General features: G+C 36.2%; 1 protein-coding gene across 2 annotated transcripts in view; it reads left to right on the top strand.

Moving 5' to 3' along the window:
* The window catches only part of furinb (furin (paired basic amino acid cleaving enzyme) b), an 86,558-nt gene that overhangs the window by 3,663 nt on the left and 62,304 nt on the right, over positions 1-20,591 (top strand). For both annotated transcript variants that reach the window (XM_014005532.1, XM_014005530.1), the window contains exon 2: positions 3,880-4,160. In XM_014005532.1, the coding sequence (XP_013860986.1) occupies positions 3,984-4,160 (177 nt within the window). In that variant the 5' untranslated portion in view covers positions 3,880-3,983. The remainder of the gene's footprint in view (positions 1-3,879; positions 4,161-20,591) is intronic.

Below are 20,591 nucleotides of genomic sequence, written 5' to 3'. Positions count from 1 at the left end.
TTAATAAGATTTTATGCCAACTAAATTCAATTTATAGATTTAAGATGTGTATATGTAATTCAAAAACATAATGTTTTTTAAACTGCAGAAACATTTTCCCTAAAAAAGTAAAATAAACGGAAAAAAGGATTTTCTTGCAACTTGTGAAATTTGTAAACTAAAAATGCCATCTGTGCCAATACACCCAGCAGAAAGTTTGTCAGATCCAGCTGATGTTTGATGTGTTAAGATCACTGTATATTTTGAGAATAAAATAACACATTAAAATCCATCCATCCATTTTTTTTACCTGTTTTTTCGTGCAGAGTCACTGCAAGCTGCTGCTTATCTCTAGCAGACACTGTATGAGAGGCAGAGGACACCCTGGGGACACCCTGGGGACACCCTGGACAGGTTGCAAGTTAATCACGGGGCCACACAGAGAAAACTAAACCGACCATTGACACTCGTAGGGTCAATGAAGTCACCAGTGAACCTAGCTAGAAACTGGAGTACCTGGAGAAAGTCTGTGCAGATATCTATGATTTTTTTTATTTCTTTGTCAAAAAGGCCAATTTATATTGACCATGGCTGATTTCAATGAGCAACAGAAAGGTAAAACATCCAAGGGAGTCAGTGAATTCTTTTTATAGGCACTGTATCTGTGTATCTCTGCTCTGTAGAGATTGTTGCCTCAGGGCTAAATGAAGTTATGAAAACACTAATTAAACTATTGTACAGTGGATTGCTGATTCATTGCTGTGCTCTTCACAGTGTAGCTGTTGTTGAGAAGCTCCACTGTGTTCATACACCGTTGTTGGAACGCTTATTATGAATTCAATGGAAAGTGTTTAGCTAAAAGTTAATGACTTTGTGTTCTAATCAAAATTACGCAGTGTGCCCGCTCAATCTCCATGGCATAAGTCACACTCAGATTTCTGTCAATAGTTTGAAACACAAGGTGCTGAATTATTAATTAAAAACTCTCTCGTTACTTAGCATATTGCAGGTCACTCCACCCCCTTGTTTCCACAGGCAATGTGACTCGAGTACTGCACAACTCTCAACAGATTGGACCACTGTTTTCTGTTTTCATTGCAGTTTAGAGTCTTAGTTCTTGTGTGGTTTTGAAGGTTGAAGTTTCGTCTCGTTTTTAGGTCTTTGATGTATATTGTAAGAGTAAGCAGCCTCGTGTTAACGCCTCTCCAGGCTGTGTTTTGTGAGGATTTGTTTTAAGCGTTTTGTTGTTACATGCTCATTATTTTCCGCAAACGCTGTACGAGGAGAAAGATCTCCCGCTTTTTCCTTTCCATCTACGCGTTCCTCCCTCTCTCAGCTCTGCTCAGTGACAGCAGACCCTGGTTTTTGTGTCTCCAGCACAGCATCTAATGAGCTCAGAAGAATTGCTKCCCAGAAGAGTGACAGCCTCTAGTTATGTTTCCAGCACCTCTCCTGATGCACTTAAATCACGCCCACTTCCAAATGTATTTGTGAAGCCACAGATGTGCCTTCTTTTTTGAACACTCTCTAGCACTTGTATAATTGTCTTGAAAAATCGAAGAAGGATATTTTCAGCGTTGGAATATTTTTGACATGAGCTGATCAGGTTTGACATTAGCCACAAAGAAAGCAACACTGCTCTTTTTACATTCTGTCGAAAAAACCTGCACCCAAGCATTCACGTGGATTTGTTGCTTTGACACTTGCCAGCTATCTTTATTTTTACAGACCAATCTGACCCCCCACATAGCAACAGTACTCCCACAAAAAATACAGCACAGCATCTTGGATTTTTTTTTTCTTACCCTGCCTACAAAATCCCCAGATATCAATCTGATGTAATCTTATGGTTTCAGTGTGAAGAAACCCTAATCTTTGGAGATACCATCACATTCCACAGACTCAAAAGACCTACTGCAAAAGTTCCAGTAAAAATGGGCTATATAAGATTTTGATGGTATGATAACCTTTAAAAAAATCGGTTTGGTTTAATRATTGTCAACAACAAACAAGATTTGAAATGAGGTGATGCACACTGTACATGCATGACGAGTAAAACTACAACAAAATTAACAACTCAACAGTTAAAATGCACAGTAAAATATTTGTAGATAATGCTGATTGAATTTACATTAATGCTGCTGTTAATGGTAATAATCAAACAGTGGTTTAATACCAATGAGTTTTATTTCAGTTCTAATGCGTAGTAGGTAAACATAAGGCAAAAAAATGGAAAAGTAAGCAACACTGGGTGTGTCGACTTCAGTGTTTACTTGACGCACACATACACACAAATATAAGCYCACACATTCTGCTCATTTTCTGTATCTCTGCAGCACACAGAGTCAGCAAAAACAGCAGAAAGCCAGCAGGCCATTTATAGAAAACATGTTATGATTTTGAACATAAGTACACAGAAGTGGAAGACTAGCAAAAAGAGAATAGAGGCTACTCAAATTACTACTAATTTAGCTGGCTTCTCTATTAAAGGTTATTTTTTAAACAGTAGGACTTCTTAGTTTATCTGTGAAGTATCATTAGGAGTTTGACTGCCTAAAGTTAACTTGTTAATTAGCRGTGTTATCAGCTTTAGAAAGCTTAAGGTTTAACACTCTTCTACATGTCAAGTTGTACGGATTGTCTGTAAATTACACAGATTTTKCCACATTTTGCACGTATACGGATGTGTAGGGCAATCTCACAGGAAAAAAAAAACAAAAAAAGCTTGTAAACAAATTAATTTTACATCTCAGAGAGAGCCTGTTAATAAATAAATAAAATAAAATAATCTCTTGACCTGCTCTGCTACTAGGAAAAAGTTCACCTCTCCTCGTCCTCCTTTCCCTGCTCCTCTGCACTTCAGGCACTGTTATCCCCCCCKCCCCCCATGTTTTTCCCTGCAGCCAACTTGTCACCACCACCCACCCCCTTCCCATTTTATCACATTTGAGTGATAGGGATTTTTGGGGATAATTATGGATTTTGGATGGGTCAACATACAAGTAAATGTCAAAAGGGGTTGACATGTATGCTTATAGCTGCTGGTAAATAAATACAGCATAGTTGATAATTTTGACAACAGGTCAGTTTACTGGAATGGTGACACTATTTTGGTGGTAACAGCACAGCCACAGAACAGGCAGTCTCTTTATCTTTCAGAGATTAAACTTCTATACTTAGCGTATACTCACAGTCTATATTATCTTCTTGGATGAAGTTACTTACCTCAAAGCTTTCCTTTTGTTAAGAGTAACTTATAGACTTCAGAGTGTTACAAATCAAAGGCCAGAAGGGATGGCCAGGCTGGACATTTTTTTGTTTGAACCTCTGCTCAGATGGTTCTTTTCATCATGCCTGGTGTTTTAATGTACAGTTGGAATGTGTTGAAGATTGTATCGTCATGCCTAATAAGTAGCTGGGTAAATTTAGATTCCAGATTAATCTAAAATAAAGTCCAGTTTCTGAGTAAGAATTTAAATATGCTGCCCTCTGGAAACTCTTATTTCTTTGTACTTTTCTTTCTTTTTTTTTCTTTCTTGCATTTAGCAGTTTTGGCTTGCTTGTAGCATTTCCTGTATTGCAGCATCATGGTTACCGCTTATCATTATCATATATTATAATTTCAGGTCTCAAAAAAGATGAAGAAGAATTTAGAAATAAGTGTGGTTTTGGCAGATCCTTTGTCTGTTTTGATGTAAAATTAATGGTTTGCACATTCTTCATAGTCAGGGGGCCGGAAGCCACTTTAAGTCAAATGTTAAGGTGTGATGTCTGTTTCTGCTGCACTTTTTGGTTTGTTTGGGTCGAAGGGTGTCTACAGTGGTTAATTTGGGCCCAAGATTGACCCATTTAAGGAGGCCATGTTTGTGTTTATAGCTTGCTCTGTCCTTTCATCTCTAGGCCACTGTTCTACTTTGCTGCTGTGAGGTAGAACAGCCCAACTCTGCCCGGGAAGCTGTGAATGWCAGAAGAATAGGCTGCCCCTGTGAAGCCTTCTCCTTTTAATGGATGCCCAGGTGGCCCTGCTGCTCGTATGGACAGGTCTTGTCCTGCTGACAGCTGAATTGAAGTGGATTGATGCTGCAGAGATCTACACCAACACTTGGGCTGTCCAGATCAATGGGGGCCTGGAGGAGGCTGACCGCATCGCCAAGGAACATGGTTTTATCAACCAAGGCAATGTAAGTTCTGCTTGTTACTTTTATCACTGTTGCACTTGAATAATACATACTGRATTATACAAACCTGTTTGCATTTATTTCTTTTGAAATGAACATCTAGAGACAAAACCTACCATATMTATTCAAGTATAATACGTGAAATTTAATCCATAAAATCATCCATGAAGTTGGGAGGTAGTATTATACTCTGATAAATATTTCTACTTATGTATTTTAAAAATATCGGCTTCATTCACAAAATGCATGAGTCCGGAAATGAGACCGCATCGTAAAAAGCAGTTGAAACGAGCTTACCTCTGACACTCCTTCGTGCTTCAGAGCGAGATAGTAACAGATCCAAGCAGGCGACATGATGTGAAAAAAGGATGGGGAAAGCAGTCCTGCACCTTAATGATAACGAACTAATGACATTAGCGTGTGACCGGGCCGCTGCTGGAACAACAAACACATGTTTGTCTGTAATGGCTGCCGCATACCGGTGATCTGAAAAAGTTTCCCCACCAGAGGGGGCGCTCATGAGTAGGAAGTAATCTGCTWTTGCCCCAGAAGATGGCCCAGATCTCATGTGAAGTCTCTGATTTTTGTGTTGGCGCATCCCGGTGGACTATGTGTAAAATGACAGAATTCATATGAAGCTGCTACAAAGCTCAAAATCATAGTTTGCTTATATATATTTGTTGTCTAAATACCTTTTAGTACATATGTTGTTAAAACTAAATGAACAGTCCAATGATCATTTTACTGATATGTATAAAGACTGCAAAGGCTGAAAAGTCTTGAAGTCTGAATGAAATTGGAGGTAGTTTGAGGATTAAATTTTTTATGCTTTTTAAGCTCAAAAAAGTGGGGGTTGTATTATACATGAGGGCGTATTATACACGAATAAATACGGTACTTTAGTCCATATGTGTATTGCTTTTACAGGTGGTAAAAAGCTGAGCATCAGACTACCTTATATGACACCTCCAGGCCATCCTGTTTCTGCAATGCATTGCTGAAGTGTGGCCTGTACCCTTCTTGAAGCTTAACTGGAGCATGCATGATTCACTAATACACTGGCAGACAGCATTGTTTACAGAGAAGTGTTAGAAATAGACGGAAATAATAAGCCAGTTTTTTTTTTTTCCAAGGTCTGACAGAAGCTTGTTAAATGTAATTATGGTGTAGGCAGTTTAATTATGTTGCTAGCAATTCCAAATCTGTTTTTGAGATTGCCAGGTCATTGTAATTAATAGATATGCTGTGTGAAACAGTTTTAAATAAGAAAAACAATTGCCAGAATGGGAGAAGCAGCTCCCTCATTCGTATGTTAATCAAGTATCAAAATGCTCCCAAAACTAAACTTTCTTATATTTGTGCTCAGCACTTGACAGTAAGTCGCTATTTGGTTCCCTCCTCTCTTGTTGCTGTGTTTGAGACTTAAGTTGATTTGCATGCGTCTCTGCGGAGCTGCCTGAGTGCTGCATACACCAGTGAACAGGCTGCTTCTTAAGGATATGAGAATATGAGAAAGAGGTCCCGCATAGTGTCGTCGCTGTTTTATGTTCTTGGAAGTAAAGATTTTCTGAAAGAGCGGTTTGCAAGATTAATTTTTGTTTAGCTTTGCTATTTTTGTTTTGCCAAAGATTAAGTTTTTCTAGAGTGCAAAGCCAGATTGTTTAATCCCATGTGATCCTTTATGAGAAAGAATAATGACGACTTGAACATGATTTGTCCCAGTAATAAATGKTTTTTTGGTCCTCCTTTTTATTAATCTGTATTTTACTTTAAGAAAAGCCTGTCCAGTAGACTTTTGTTTAAACTTAGAGTTCGTTTTTGTATCGATCTGTAGGTTTTCAGTCTAACACAACATATTTCACTGCAGAGAAGAAGGAAAGCCTTTATGTGATAACAGATCAATCTAGGTAGAAAACCACTCTACAGTTTTAGTGATTGGGGTAATATGATGTATTTGATATTCTGCTCACAGATTACAAATACATATTCCAGACACACAATGCAATAAAGCAAGAAAAAAATCTCCCTCRGCTGAGTTAGGTTATTCTTGCTTCTTTTGTACCTTTGTGATTCCTTTACCTAAAAAATAAAGTATTTTTTCTGTTTATCTTTTCCTCATTTCATCAACCCACAAAGAGCCTCTCTGCTGCCTCTTACCCACCAGATTAATGGATGTATTGTTTGTTTGTTTTTTTCTTCTCTTAATTAGCMATTACATCAAAGAAAGATCTATCAGAAGCTGAAATACTTGCCAATGAATTCTCAAAGACAATACTCTGAATCTCTGGTGCATCGAGGCAGGTTGTCAGTTTAGTGTCCGTTKCATTAGGCTCTTCAAGTCCAGGGGAGTGAAGCAAGGAGTGTAGCCCCATTTCGCAACGTGGGGTGGGGAAAACACCATCATTCTACACCAGCAAACTGTGTGCAACATTTCTTCATGCACATATCTTCAGTCTTTGTTTTATGGGGGGCACCCAAATAAGCTCTGTAGTCTGTGAATGGATGCTGTCGTGAACAGTGATGATTTAGAGTCTACGTGTGATATTTGTTCTTTGGGTATTGTGTGGGCTATGTGAGGGTATGGGTTAGGTGAGGATTTGTACAGCTGGGGGCTTAGAGCGGAAATGACTTAGTCATTTTTTATCATCTTTGATCCTTATTTTATAAGGCACTTGAAAAGAGCAAAGAGGCTGATGTATAATCAGGAAGTAATAGGTTTTTCTATCCTTAATGTGATTAAGGGATCATCACACACCCGATTATTTGTTCATGGCAGTCCTCAGAAACATCTCTTTCCCCTTGTGTTCCAATGTATCCGCAGACTTATATATGTTCCACTTTTCTGCATTTCATGTCAGTTTTCATGGCTGAAACTGTATTTCTTTGTGTGCAAATACATGTTGAAAATAGCAGGGATTAAGTGTAAATGTCATTGAGATGTCCTAGCGTGTATTAGCATTCAGCAAGCTGTCACGGAGTATCATTGTATCAGTTTCTTTGTAATGTAATAGTATTCTTTTTTCTTTCTCAGCATTATATTGTGTTTGCGTAGGAGTTCCAAATCAGAGCAGAGTTTACAGCTAAATGTCACTCTGTGCTCTTGGTGAGCTGAGTCAGAATCATTGTTTTCATGAGAATGGACAGGCTCTGTGGGTGTTGACAGACTGAATCACCTTGAAGTAGACTACCAGAACCTTCTCCCTATCTTTTAGTCTTTTCTTTCTCTTTTACTCCCCCTTTACATCCTTATCTAGAGGTCTCTTTCTATTTATAGACGTCTCACTCAAAACACAAGGCTATAGTGTAGTTTGCAATAAAGTTTTTGATACTCAGCTTCCTCCATGTCTGCTGTGCTGTTTGTTGCCTACTTTGAAAAACTGCAGGAAAACACTTTGCCAGTTTTTGTGTTATATACTTATGTCATTTCCAGGTAAGTAAATGTTTGATTGCATCTAGAGACAGTTTTTAAGGGGATGACATTACTCTAAATCTGATATTCCAAATACAGATTAGCACTTCAGTAGGTTGATTCTAAAATGACCAGTCATAGTCTGCACATATAAACCTTTGGAACTGTCTATGGCACTGCCAAAGATTTGAATTGTCCAGCAGAAAAATCACAAAATATGATGAAATAAAATTTTTAAAAAGGCAGTGCTTGCTATTTTTCTTGCGGTCTGATATTCATTTTGGTGGCTGCGACAGAAGCTAAAAACCATAAAACCGCTGAGTTCTTATAGAGGTACTACGATGGTTTTAAATTCTTCACAAAACCTTTTGTTCTGTTGTGATTTTTTTACGTTTTTTTCTAAATGGAATTCATGAACGACATTCCAAATATGTTTCAAATCTATCAGCTCCATTGCCTTTTTGTTATTACTTTTTATTTAAATCATTGCAGAGTGTCCATTGCATTGCAATTTAATTATCAAAAAAGCAGATGGAAAGCTTTCTTTGTTTCACTAGAGTTTTCAGGTGATATTCCCAATAAAACAACTTAAGAACAGACAATAGACTGTAACTCAAGTTATTGTTTATGACATGTCCAATGTGTGAAAAATAAAATAAAATAAAGATACATATATATGAAATGAATACAGCAAAGAACAACATTACCACCTGAGAAGAAAGTGAAGAAGAGATTGAGTCTGTGTAGTCTAAACAAGAATTAGCCGAGCAATAAAATATAATTAAAATGCCTTACAGCTATACAGGCAAAGAATACAGGTTATTGCACTTTTCCCTTTCTCTTAAGTATTCTTCATTTATTATTTTTATTGGCAAATAATATAAAGCATTCTGAGAAAGTCATATACAACCATAGTTATTGTTTCACAAGTGCATTGCCTTTGATGAAAGCCATGTGAATTGTTAACCAGARATATTCCCATCAACTCAACACATAATGACTGGTGATCTTCATCTCAGTARGTCTCTGTTGTTATTTTCCTGCTTGAGCACGCTTATACAGAGATATATGTACTTATTCTATCACACACTCAACTCTTGCTCATAAACCAACACCACACTGTTTTATAGACTGGGAGTTCTACCATCAACAGGATTTATTTTCACTGTTTCTCACATATCTCAAAAGTGAAAATAGGTAATCCCACTCTGATTTTAGGCTTTGTTGTTTTGATGTGGGCCATAATGATTCTCGTAAAATGAATGTTGMTGTTGCAAATGCATTATAATAAGACAAAAATTTTAAGACGAGAAAAGATAGTCGCACAAAAAACACTGAGCTGGGTAGTTCTGTCAAATACATGTTTGATTTTATTTTATTTTGTTTTGCTTTATTTATTTATTTTTTTGCTATTTTTTTTAAAAATACAGTACAATAAACACTGGAAGTAAAATTTTTACATCGGCCAGGGCTGATTTTTTTTTTCACGGGCAAATGGAGTTCTTGACAGTTAACAGAAATAGTCATATTTTATGTAAATTTTCTTTTTATTATTATTCATACTGTAATGAATAAGGTCTTGACAAAAAACAAAACAAAAAAACGTAATTTAAAATAAAATAGAATTTTGTAGATTTGCAGTTTACATTTTTTTRRWAKKAAAWRCRMYWMGTTCCAAAGTGTTTATAAAGAATAAAATGGCACAAGGAAACTACAGATGAAAACTAGCCTCCATGGTTAATTCTGGAATTTTCTGTCCCTTCTTAAATAAATCAACAACAACAACCCAATCGTACAGAACATGCAGTCACGGTTGGTTTTTACATTTTGCATTTCAGAATTTGGGAGTGCCTACTTACTGCAGTAGAGGAAATAAAAAAAATCACAATGTGCAGTGTTGCTCTTAGTGTGTTACATGATGAGTGTGTTTGTTATTAATAATTCAGATATATTAATATTAATTCTTGCTGACTGACAGGTACTGCTGTAACTTGTTTATTTTCTTGCTGCATAATTTCGTTTCAGTATAATTAAACTGCTTTCCTGCCTGCTCTATTTTTGTTTAAAATTTGCACAGCACCCAAACACACAAAGCAAATGACACATTAGGAAAAAGAGAAATGCAAACAACTTGAACATTTGATGTCAAGTCAGTTAATGTTGTATAGGAGGTTGTTTTTTTCGTAATAATAGGCTTGCAAAGAAATGCCAGGCATAAGAACTACAGTGATTTCTTTTCCCATTTCAAATCAAGCCTGCAATGCACTTAAATTACAAACTCACTCCACACTTGTCTCCTCTAATGTGTTTTCAGAAAATGTTGCAAACATTAAAAAACTTAAATGCAAAAATGCGGAATGTTTTGAACTTAAAACTAGGGGTGGTCCGATACCAGCATCAAGTACTCGTACTCGTACTCGTAAAAGCCGGCCGATACTCTTAACCGATACCGCTTTTGTCCCCTCCTGTGCAAAGGGTAAACAACAATCCATACCAGGCGGTGGCGCTAATGCACTGACAAGTTATTTCCTACCGCACCCCCGAATAACAGAAGAAGAACGATGAGAAGAAGAAGAAGTAACTTGTCTGCAGTTTGGAGATATTTTAAGATCGGCACAGAGGACACAAAACAAGCAGACTGTCTGCTGTGCTCTGCTAAACTGTCAAGGGGAGGAGCGAAAGTTGGATGTTTTAACAGCAGCAATTTGATTCAACATTTGTGGACAAGACATGACAAAGAATTCAAAGGGTTTGCTGCTGCTAGCAGTAGCCTTCATAAACAGCACTGTATGCAGCAGTTGTTGCAGTAACTTCAATGTTGTTTTTTTCTTTCTTGTAGAACAAACTAAGACATGAGCAGAATATGGAAGGAAGTTTGTTGTAAAAGCATTTTATTTTTCCCTCTTGTTCTTCTGAGATTTTGTTTTAGTTGTTCCATTTAAGTTTGAACTGAAATTTACTGCACTTTATTACTATTAGTCATTTTTAAACAGTTTAAGACTGAAGCAGAGTAAACTTCTATAGATGTGCTGCTAAAATTTACGTTTTACATTTTAATTTAAATTTGGTAGTTGCATGTTGAGGAAAATGTATAAAAATAACTTATTTTGTTTTTTAATGTATGCAACAGCATTAGTTTTGCAGTATTTGTTTTGTTAATACATTCAGAAGGAGTGTGGCCTTATAAAAAAGAGCCTGTTTGAAATAAAATAAATGGTTTCAAAAGTTATGGTGTGATATACTGTATATACCAACTTATCTACTTGTCAGTTTGCACTACCTTTTCATTGTCAAACATAATATTTACCCATCAATTTTTGCATGATAATTGCATTTTATTTTCATTCTGTTTAATATTCAACAAGTTGAACAGATAATCCACACGAACCCTGCTACTTGGTATCAGTATCGGTATCGGTGAGTACCTAAACTGAAGTACTCGTACTTGTACTCAGTCTTGAAAAAACTGGTATCGGYACACCCCTACTTAAAACTATTTTTATTGTAAAAATGGCACAAAATGTTGAATAGAATTTTTTTTTGGCATCACGCTTTAAATAAAGGTGCGAAACAATAAGTAAAATGAAAAAACACAAAAGATTTCTAACGAATAGACGTGTAACTTGAAAAGAACATCTGCCAAAGACATCGGGTGGGTGTCAACGTCTGTGACATATGAGAATTATTGTGTCCATTCTGTTATTAAAAAAATACTGAGTAAATCTGCAGAAGTATTTATACACAGGAAATGAAGATCATTAGTACCAAGGCCAACTCTTCAGATGTTTTAGGGCTACTGCTAAAACATACACGGTTCTGACATTTAGAAACAGTTTTAAAAATAACAGATCACTGCTGCATCCAAAAATCCTGACCTCTACTAAGTAAAAATAAATAAAATGCTAGATAAAAAAAAAAAAACTAACTAACACAGAGTCTTATAGGCCTTTGGATGCTTTTAAAAAAAGTTTTTCCTCATATTTCTCCATTTCATGTTCTGTCTTCAGATGCCTTTAGGTCTTTACCTGAATATAAAAGRCTCAAAAGGCACAATTCAACTGCTTTTGAAACCTTTAGAAGTTTTTTTCTGTATAAATATTTAAAGTCGTRGCTATTATCTATTATTGAAAAGTTTTAAGATTTGATCAAACTATTTCTAAATCTTTTTAATCTGCATTATTAGCATTTTTTTCAGGGCCTTGGAAATCCTCCTCGCATGATGATACTAATGTAAAATAATAATTTTAGATTACTAGATAATATTCACTGCTTTTGGTCATAACAATGACTGAAAACATTTTGCATTTCACTGTAAAATTATTAGTCTATGCTAAAGGTTCATACAGCACTGCAACTCAGAATATGTAATAGTGCTTGAGTTTGACTTAATTAAAATAAAATAAAAACATAGGTAAAACTATATTTGTTTATCTAAAAAATGTTGAATAAGTTAACTTACTCCCGTGCTGTTTTTGTTTATATTATTTAAACTTTATCTAGTTTTCAGTTTTGGTTTCRGTGTGAAAGTTTTGTTTTTAGGTCATTTTTATTTGCACTAAGATTAAGAAAATGCTAAAGAGTTCGCAACTTTTCCAGCACTATCCTAGGTTTCCATGGTGATAATTGGCAGCATATTAGTGCTGGCAGCTTTTCTCCTGTGCTGGGGGAGCACAGCCACTTTTTTTGTTGCTAGTACAATGCCGTGTATTTTCCTACATCTCAAGGCCATATTATCCACTTTTTGTTATGATTTGTATTTAGTTTTAAAATTTAAATTAGGCTTGAGGAAAAAAATATGGCTTCATTGTGTGCACTCCACTTTTCTTGCTAATAGACCAGTGCTATAATTTTTAATTTTTTTCACATATAATCATCTTATTTTATCCATGAGTCATCCTCTATTAACAAAATACACATGGAAGTTTTGCTTTGCAAAAATCTAATTTCCCTGTGCAGCTTTTTGCCCTTTAATTTTTGACCTTTTGTTATGTATTTCCATGTTAATGGAGACCAAACCTTCAGTTTGGTCCTCAGGTTCCCATTTTCCCTCCATGTTCTTTCCTTCAAATGTTTTCTACAACTTTACTCATTGTGATTTCCCATTTCTTCATTTTCAGTTTTATTTCAGCATTTGATGATGTTTAGATGAGATGCCCATCATTTAAGTGCATCATCTTTACRCAGAGACTGCAGTTACAAACCTAATAGCTGTTTCCGGAAAGCTCTCTTTGAAATGAGTTAGTGGGCATTGCTCAAGTTCCTGAAAAAAAAAATCACACAAAAGGTTTTTAAACTTGTGTTTTGACCAATAAAATCACAGCTTTGCCTGRTACTAACATGGCATTGAGTCAAATCCTGCACTTTGGTTTTGGGCTGCAAKTAGATAGTGATTAGAAGAATAGTTGCTTGAGTGGAAAAGATGGCTGAAAGACCAGTGAGTATAAATGGAGTGTTTGGGGAAAAGGGCCWAGTCTTTCAGACTGCTCTATGTTCCTCTGAGATAAGAAAGCAGTCGTGTGCGTATGTGTGTGTGTGAATCCGCTGCTTTTATTGAAGTTTTCTTTTCTTTGGGGAAGGCCTTTTAAGACTGCTCACATTTCCAATCTAGCTGATATTTACTTTGGGTGTATTTGAGTAAATTGAAGATAGAACTCTTATTTTGTTACCTCCTTTTGCTGAAGCTGAAATATCTAGAGGCAAGGTAGTTTAGCTTCAGCTACGTTGGTCTCYACTTTGATCCTCGTTTGTAAAGTAGAATTCAAAAAATGAAAACAAACATATTCAGGTTCTACTTTTTATTATTTTGTTGTAAAACAGTAAAGAACTAGCCTGGCCCTTGCCTTACTATGCAGTTCCGCTCAATTCTATTTTCTCTTCACTGCTCTGTCTGGGATTTCTTCCATAGACAAGGATTTCATCGGGAGCATTTCGTCCGGGCCAATCAGAGAACAGAATGTCGATTTGCTGCACAGTGTCTGTTTGTAGTTTATTTTACCTGGGCCAATCAGCAAACAGAAGGCGGAGTTTTGCACGACGTTGATTTTCTGCGCAGTGTCTGCTAGTTAGTTAGCAATGGCAGTAGAGGAAGTGAATGAAGCCAGTCCATGTTGATAAGGCTTCCAAGTTAAATTAAATTTGTCTGACAAAGCAGTAGCTTTCATTTACAGCCGTCTCGTTCGGTTTGGTACTTCTCTCTTCTCAGTAGGGTTGTTTACAGCGCACGCGATTTCCAGTTAGCTTCTTAGCTTAGCCTCCTTCACAGTAAAGCTGGCGTACACATATGTCATGGCCAACCGATCCAATAATTTTAAACTTCAGCAGAGGCCACGCCTCCAGCAAGAATCACTTCTCCATAGCTGAGCCCAGACCCCCGTATGAAGCAAAGTGAAGGACAAGAGTCTGTTTTTTACCAGGCTAGTAAAGTAATGGTAAAAAAAAAATCCCTCATATACTAATTTAGCTAATCCTGTCTGCTCTCTCCTCCTTGCTGCAGCCAAACATAATTGAGGACACCAGAAATATCACTTCATCATCTTGTTGAAATGGATCTAACATATTCTTCTTTGGAGGCGTGTTTTGGACATTTGTTTTTGTCACAGCACAGTGTGTTGCCTTGAGTTTCCACACTCCTTCATGCTTCACAGTGGGAAACCACACCATAAGCCGTTTTTGCGCGTGAACACCAAAGATGTTCTAGAGAACGTGTGGACAACTTGGTCTGGACTTCTTCCGCAGTTGCTATTTACACATGTACATCACAGCAGGAGAGTTTCTGCTGAAGATGCATTCTCGCAGCGTGTAATACAAGAGAGGGTGTGCAGTGGAGCGTCTATTTAGAGCGACCAGAAGGCAGAAGATGATGCAAAAAGGATGTTGTGAAAATTGCTGTGTTTACAACAAAACGATAACGATGGATGAGGCTTCATGAAAATGATTTTGTGTTGTTATTAAAAATACATGAGATTGAATGTATCCCCGCTAACCAAAAAAAAAAAAAAAAAATGACTGGAAAGCAACATGTAGTTTACTAATTTAGAGTAAGAACAAGCAGCTTTTTACCATCAAACAGACTTACATACTCACTCAGTCACAGTGAATGCCCCAGAAAAGTTCCTACTTTTGAGTACATTGTAATATCTGTTAGCAATTTTACATTGGTTTTAAGTAGACAGTTCTTGTAAAAAGTCCAGTGTGTACTAATCTATGGAGTTTGACCATTTTTAATCAACTTTTTTTTATTTATGACATTTATGCCATCGATATTTCTTCATGATAGAAACTCTTTAAATTACAACACCTGCTGAATGGGTGGATTTGGTAAAAGCTTTGACAGACTCTACATGGAAAATGTGCATTGTATACATGTAGGTTATGTGTGCAACTTTTGTATCTCTGATTGCTGCATGGATTGTTTGTACCCAGAACAAACGAAACACTGAAAGTGGTTATTGCAGCACTCAGATCAACAGCAGTCAGTGACAGCGTGACATTTTGAAAAGAGGCCACATGGTGTGTGGTCACATAAGTGGTGCAGCTATGGCTCTGGCTTTTGCATTCCCTCATGTGTCTGCAGACATTTGCAATGTTGCCGTGAAGCACTGAAAGAACCAGTCTGTATTGTACACAAGATGATTTTCTTGGCTCTTTGAAAAATTGAAATGTGTAATTGTGACAAATACGTACATCAATCTGTCAAAACAGAATAATGAAAATCATCTGGTCTAGCATCGATTAAAAGGAAATAGTCAGGAATGCAATTATCGAATAAAAAGGAAAATACTCATTTGCCAGAAATTAACTAGCTGAAGCTGTCAGTGTCACTGTTATTGCCATTACTGCCACAATTATTGCTGCCACTGTCAGTAAATGTTATTACTGTGATCACCACTAAATCTGCTACTGATAACATTTATGGTTCAACTCAATAAGGCAATCAAAAGCCTTTGTTTAATGTTTGCTATTTTTATTGTTAATAATTATTTTCTATTTTTCAGAATAAAGTAGTGTAATAATTACTGGCATAAATTGTTTCTCCGGCTTTAGCTGAATTATATAAAAAGGCAACGCATATTTAAATGAATTCTAGCTCAAGTAAAAGAATTGCTGACAAGCAGCAAATCTCACACCTGCAAAGCATGTTTAATGCCTGATTAAAAAAAATGTCTTTCATAGTTCTTACAATGTAGAAATTCTGAGTTTACCTTTTCCTTCTGCCTGAAAGTTGAAATGCACAGGCCTTGAGAAAGCCTTAGGCTGTCCACATCCTTTGCAAGTTGAGAGGACTGCTCAAGCAATGCAGCCAGATGAGTTGCTTACTCGTTGCACCATAATCGTCTGCTATGCACTTGCGGTTTAATTTATTAAATCTCTACCTTCACAGTCCTGCCTGGTTATGTTTTTCTCCTAATAACGTAGCCTAGTCAGATTCGATTTTACTCTCTCTGTGCCTTCCCCCTTTTCGCAAGAGCAGCTCATGTCCTTGTCATGAGAATATTTTTTATTAGAAATGTAATATGTGCGGGCATAAAGGAGGGTTTTAAATGAAAAATAAGAATTAAAACTAAAACAACCAAGTTGTAGATGTGTGGGACGCAATACCCACAGATGGGAGTTGGCAATCAGATCAATGCTGAGCCAATATTACATTCTGCTGTCAGAAARCCTGAACTCCTCTTTGGAACCATGCAAGTGCACAAATAATATATAATTTGACTGAGGATGTAAGYCACATTATTTAGAAGTTATTAGTTTTTGTGCTCAATGCTTACATTCTGTCCTTCATCATGAAGCATGAAGCATGCCAAATTTATCTCAGAATAACTCATAATGTTGGAGTTTATTTGATGTTTTGCTGTTTTACTTTCCATTGTTGAAACTGCATATGCTGTTTGTTTAGCAGCATTATTCCTTTGATTTCTCTTGTGATTTGTTTCACAATGCAGCCGGTCAAATTGGCATGAATAATTTAATACCATATAAAATGTAAATCTTAGATCAGTTATAGTGTTAGATGGTTAAGGCTTTTTAATATTATAGGCAAAGATTTAGCAGATTATTACAAGAGACATAGGAAGAGGCAATTTCATATCTATAATGCAGTATTATTTTTTTTAATTGAGGAGATACAAATAAAATCCCCAGCAACAGGGACAACATACTTCAATTGAGTAAATGCATTTTGACCATTTTCAAAAAGGAAKTGGTAGCACTGGCTGCACATCAAAGCCAGTGGGCTCATCCTTAGTACCTAAAATGATTTACACAGGTTTTGCTCTTCAAAACCCTCATCATACATTCGCATAATTCTGCTTAGCTCAGTTCTGATTAGTCAACATGATAAATCCAACACAGGCAACTAAGAAAAAAATGTGTGCCATTGGCCATTTGCAATATATACATTTACATGCTATGCCTTATAAATTTTATATATATTTAGTAATTTTTTCACATATTTACCTATTGATATTTTACTTAATTGATATATGTGTAGAATACAGTATACCCAAATGAGTGGTAGAATGCAAATGATTGTATTTACATGACCTCACTTTGATGTGTGGTTGGGTAAAAGGGTTTGTGTAGGAGAGGAAGATATTGTTAATTTTATTCAAAAGTTAAGTATAAATCAACTAAAACATTTATTAAAGCAACATCCTAAACATTCATTGTCATGCACAACCAGGCCTCAGGCTTTGTGTGATTTGTTGTTCTTTCTTTTTGCACTTCTAAAGAAACATCTGACATATTGATACGATGCAGGAAAAAGTTGGTAATGTGAACTTTGTGCCACTGTAAGAAAAAAAAATGAAAGCGTGACCTTTGGAGGAAAGCAAAATGGTGAAGTAAAAGGTCTAGGCGGCTGGTGTTATCAAGCTCTTTCTGAAGCGTGACACTTGATCAATTGCAGAGTGATGCGATTTAGCAGAGACAAGATGATGGTGAAGGTGAAAACAAGGCAGCTGTTCCTCTCTGRCTCTTTCTCGGTGATCAGGCAACTTCATTGTTCATGTGTAAGTATGTGACTTTAGCAAACAAAGAGGCAGTGTAATTGATAGAACTTTGTTTTATTGCATAGAAATTTGTATAAATAACAGATTAAGAAAAAAAAGCYTATGGGTTTTACCATGAATGAAATATCTACAGTTGTGTAATTAGCGGCTAATGATCCTTGCAGTGCTATTAAAGTTTTTCTGTGTGGATGATGGGTGCGTAGGTGCTACCAAGCAGCTCTGCACCCAGATATGGGAGATGTGTGTTGTAGTTATAATGGATCCAGATCATTCTCCCCCTGAATAATGTAGAAAGAGTGTCTGCCATGTGAAAAGAATACCACAGTACAAGATGAATACAGAAAACTGTTGAAGTGTTCACCCCATTTTCGCTCCCCTATTGTGAAGCCGCACAAACGGCTCTCTCTAGATTTTAAACCATGCTAAAGTTCTTCAAATTGCATTGTTCAAAATAAAACTGACATGAAAAAAAACGGAGCTGCTGACCCAGAACGCATCAAAGGTTTTCGATTCGAATTGTTGTACAACCTTCAAGCTCTTAGCTCTTGATAAGGATTTTGTCTCAGATTTTCAGTAATTTCAGCAGCGACTGTGGAAAATTGCCTCTGCAGAACCCCTGCATCGACTGCACAATCTATTTGTCTCCAAAATTTGTTCTTTTCTATTCACTAAAGCCAACTGAAACATTRGATTCAGACAATGTTTCCCAATGATGATAGACAGTTTTCACACATTTGATTCATTGTTAAGGATCGAACAAGAAAGTTTATTTATTTATACTAATGGGTCATGCTGAAAAGTAATGCACTGCTTAAATGCCTCCTATTAAATGGTTGAGTGGAGTTGCAAGCAGTAAAAACTTAGTCTACATTAAACCATAATTTTTATTAAGTAACCACCTCAACATTCAGTCATGCATCTCCGTATGTGGTGCAATGTTTAAGGGATACAATGCTTCTCTATTTCGCTGAGGTTTTCCAGTATGCTGCCATCGGAAGTCTAAAAGTAAAAAAAAAATCCTAAATTTGCTATTCATATGCGGTATATGCTGCAGAATGCTTGAGCCATTTATCATTGTTATGAAGGCTATCATGGGACCTTGCACAAGAGTCCTTTATAGTAAGTGCTCTGTACTCTCATGCCTTTTTTCCATGCTGCCACACAAATCCTTACACCCCACACTGCAAATGGGAAGTAGTTTAGTTCCTGTGTTTCTGCTGCATAAGATTTATATTGCATGGTTGAATGTGATAACTAAAAACTTGCGGTATCTGGACCTGATTTCCCTCTATCACGATCTATTACAGTAAATTCCATCTATATGCACACAAACGAGTATTAAAATGTATTATTTGATATTATTCATACCCTTGTACATGCTTCAATAAAAAGAAATACCAGACAAGGACAGAAAGCTATGACTAACACATGGTGAGTCTGAAGGTTAGAAATACGCAAGTTCCAAAAAACCTCTCTCAGTACATGTTGTGGTTTCCAAACAGCTCATAAGACTGCAGTTTTGTACACTGATTCTAATTTCCCATTTTTGTGACGTTTTAATCTGCCAGATTCTCTCTCAGAATTTTGTGATGGCATTATAAAAAAATGTTAATTTGAAAATTTGTTGATCTGTTCAAAACAAGGCATTCACAATAGAAATATAGAAATTGTTTCATTTATTTGTTATTACACTTCCTCCAGAGTGACAACAGATTACAGAATGTTCACTCTGTCACAGAAAATCTAATAAAATGAGGTACCATCGATTTATTATAAACAAGAATTTGTACAAGTAAAATACACATTAAAAAAAAGGACCACAGCATTTCTTCCTTATAAAACAAAATCGACTGTAGGTTCATAGCCATCTGATCTTTTTTTAACATACCTCAGACTAGATGTGTGCCATGCCTGTCAAAGTAGATGGTTAGACTGAAATTAGTCACCTGTTTAAATGACAGTTGAAAGATGTTGCCTATATTAAGAAGCAGGCATGTACACTTAACTCCATTAAGGTTAAATGTTTGCTTTAGTAGCTTCCTATGCCCGTTACTCTCCATCTGACTTTATTTTTGAAAGAAACGTTAAGCTTTTTTCACTCGTTAAAAACATTACACTCTAAAGACTTGGTAAACTAGTTTCCTACTGTGTTATGGTGTGTTCACTGACTGGGAAAAAAAAGGATTTTTGAGTGAGTGATTTGCCAGTCACAGATTGAGCTGGTCAAGCTTAAAATCATCAGATTAATTTCACCTGCCAAGCAGTTAGTGCAACCATATATTGCAAAGTTTAAAAATTGTAACTAGCTTAGTTTGTATCTGCAGGTTTACGAAGTAAACAACCATCAGTGCCGGGGCACTCTTGTAAATGAGATTTTTAATCTCAGTGAAATTTTCTCTCCTGGTAAAATAAAGGATTAATAATAACAGAAAATGAATTATCATTAGATGCGAATGCAAATGTCATTTAGTATTGTGCATTCACATTTTTTCACTTTAGCCTTCCACCTGCTCAAGGGCAGTTTTTTTTATTTTCAACAGATAATTGACACTAAATCCTTAGAGCTCTAAAAAGGTAGTTTTTCTTAGCTTTACATATTTTGCTGCTATTAATTGCTTTTTATATGCTGAACTTTGAACATTATTTAAAGAAATATCGCAGTGTTAAAAAAAACCTTTCTTAGTGAAAATTATGTTTTAGTACTTTGATATCAGTCTGGCATTACTGTCTCTCCCCTGTTTATGTGCTTGCTGACCATAAACAGGGACACAAAAAATAACAATGGAGCAATCAAACATCTAATGTCTTCCACCCTATCTGTTTTAGAATTTGTGGAAGTTGATGGGCAGGGTGTCATGCTTGAACTAGGAGCTATAATTGAAAATACAACGTGCTATTGTAAATATGGCARTAATGCTCTTGTACTTATATTTTTAAAAACCTCTACCAACCTTTAAGCAAATGGAAATCAAATATTTCTATTAAAAGTTGACTATCAGACACACTGCAATATAT

This window comes from Austrofundulus limnaeus, unplaced genomic scaffold (assembly GCF_001266775.1).
Source record: "Austrofundulus limnaeus strain Quisiro unplaced genomic scaffold, Austrofundulus_limnaeus-1.0 Scaffold31, whole genome shotgun sequence".
NCBI lineage: Eukaryota > Metazoa > Chordata > Actinopteri > Cyprinodontiformes > Rivulidae > Austrofundulus > Austrofundulus limnaeus.
Note: the sequence above shows the minus strand (reverse complement) of the source record. Positions and strands in the feature narration are given on the sequence as shown.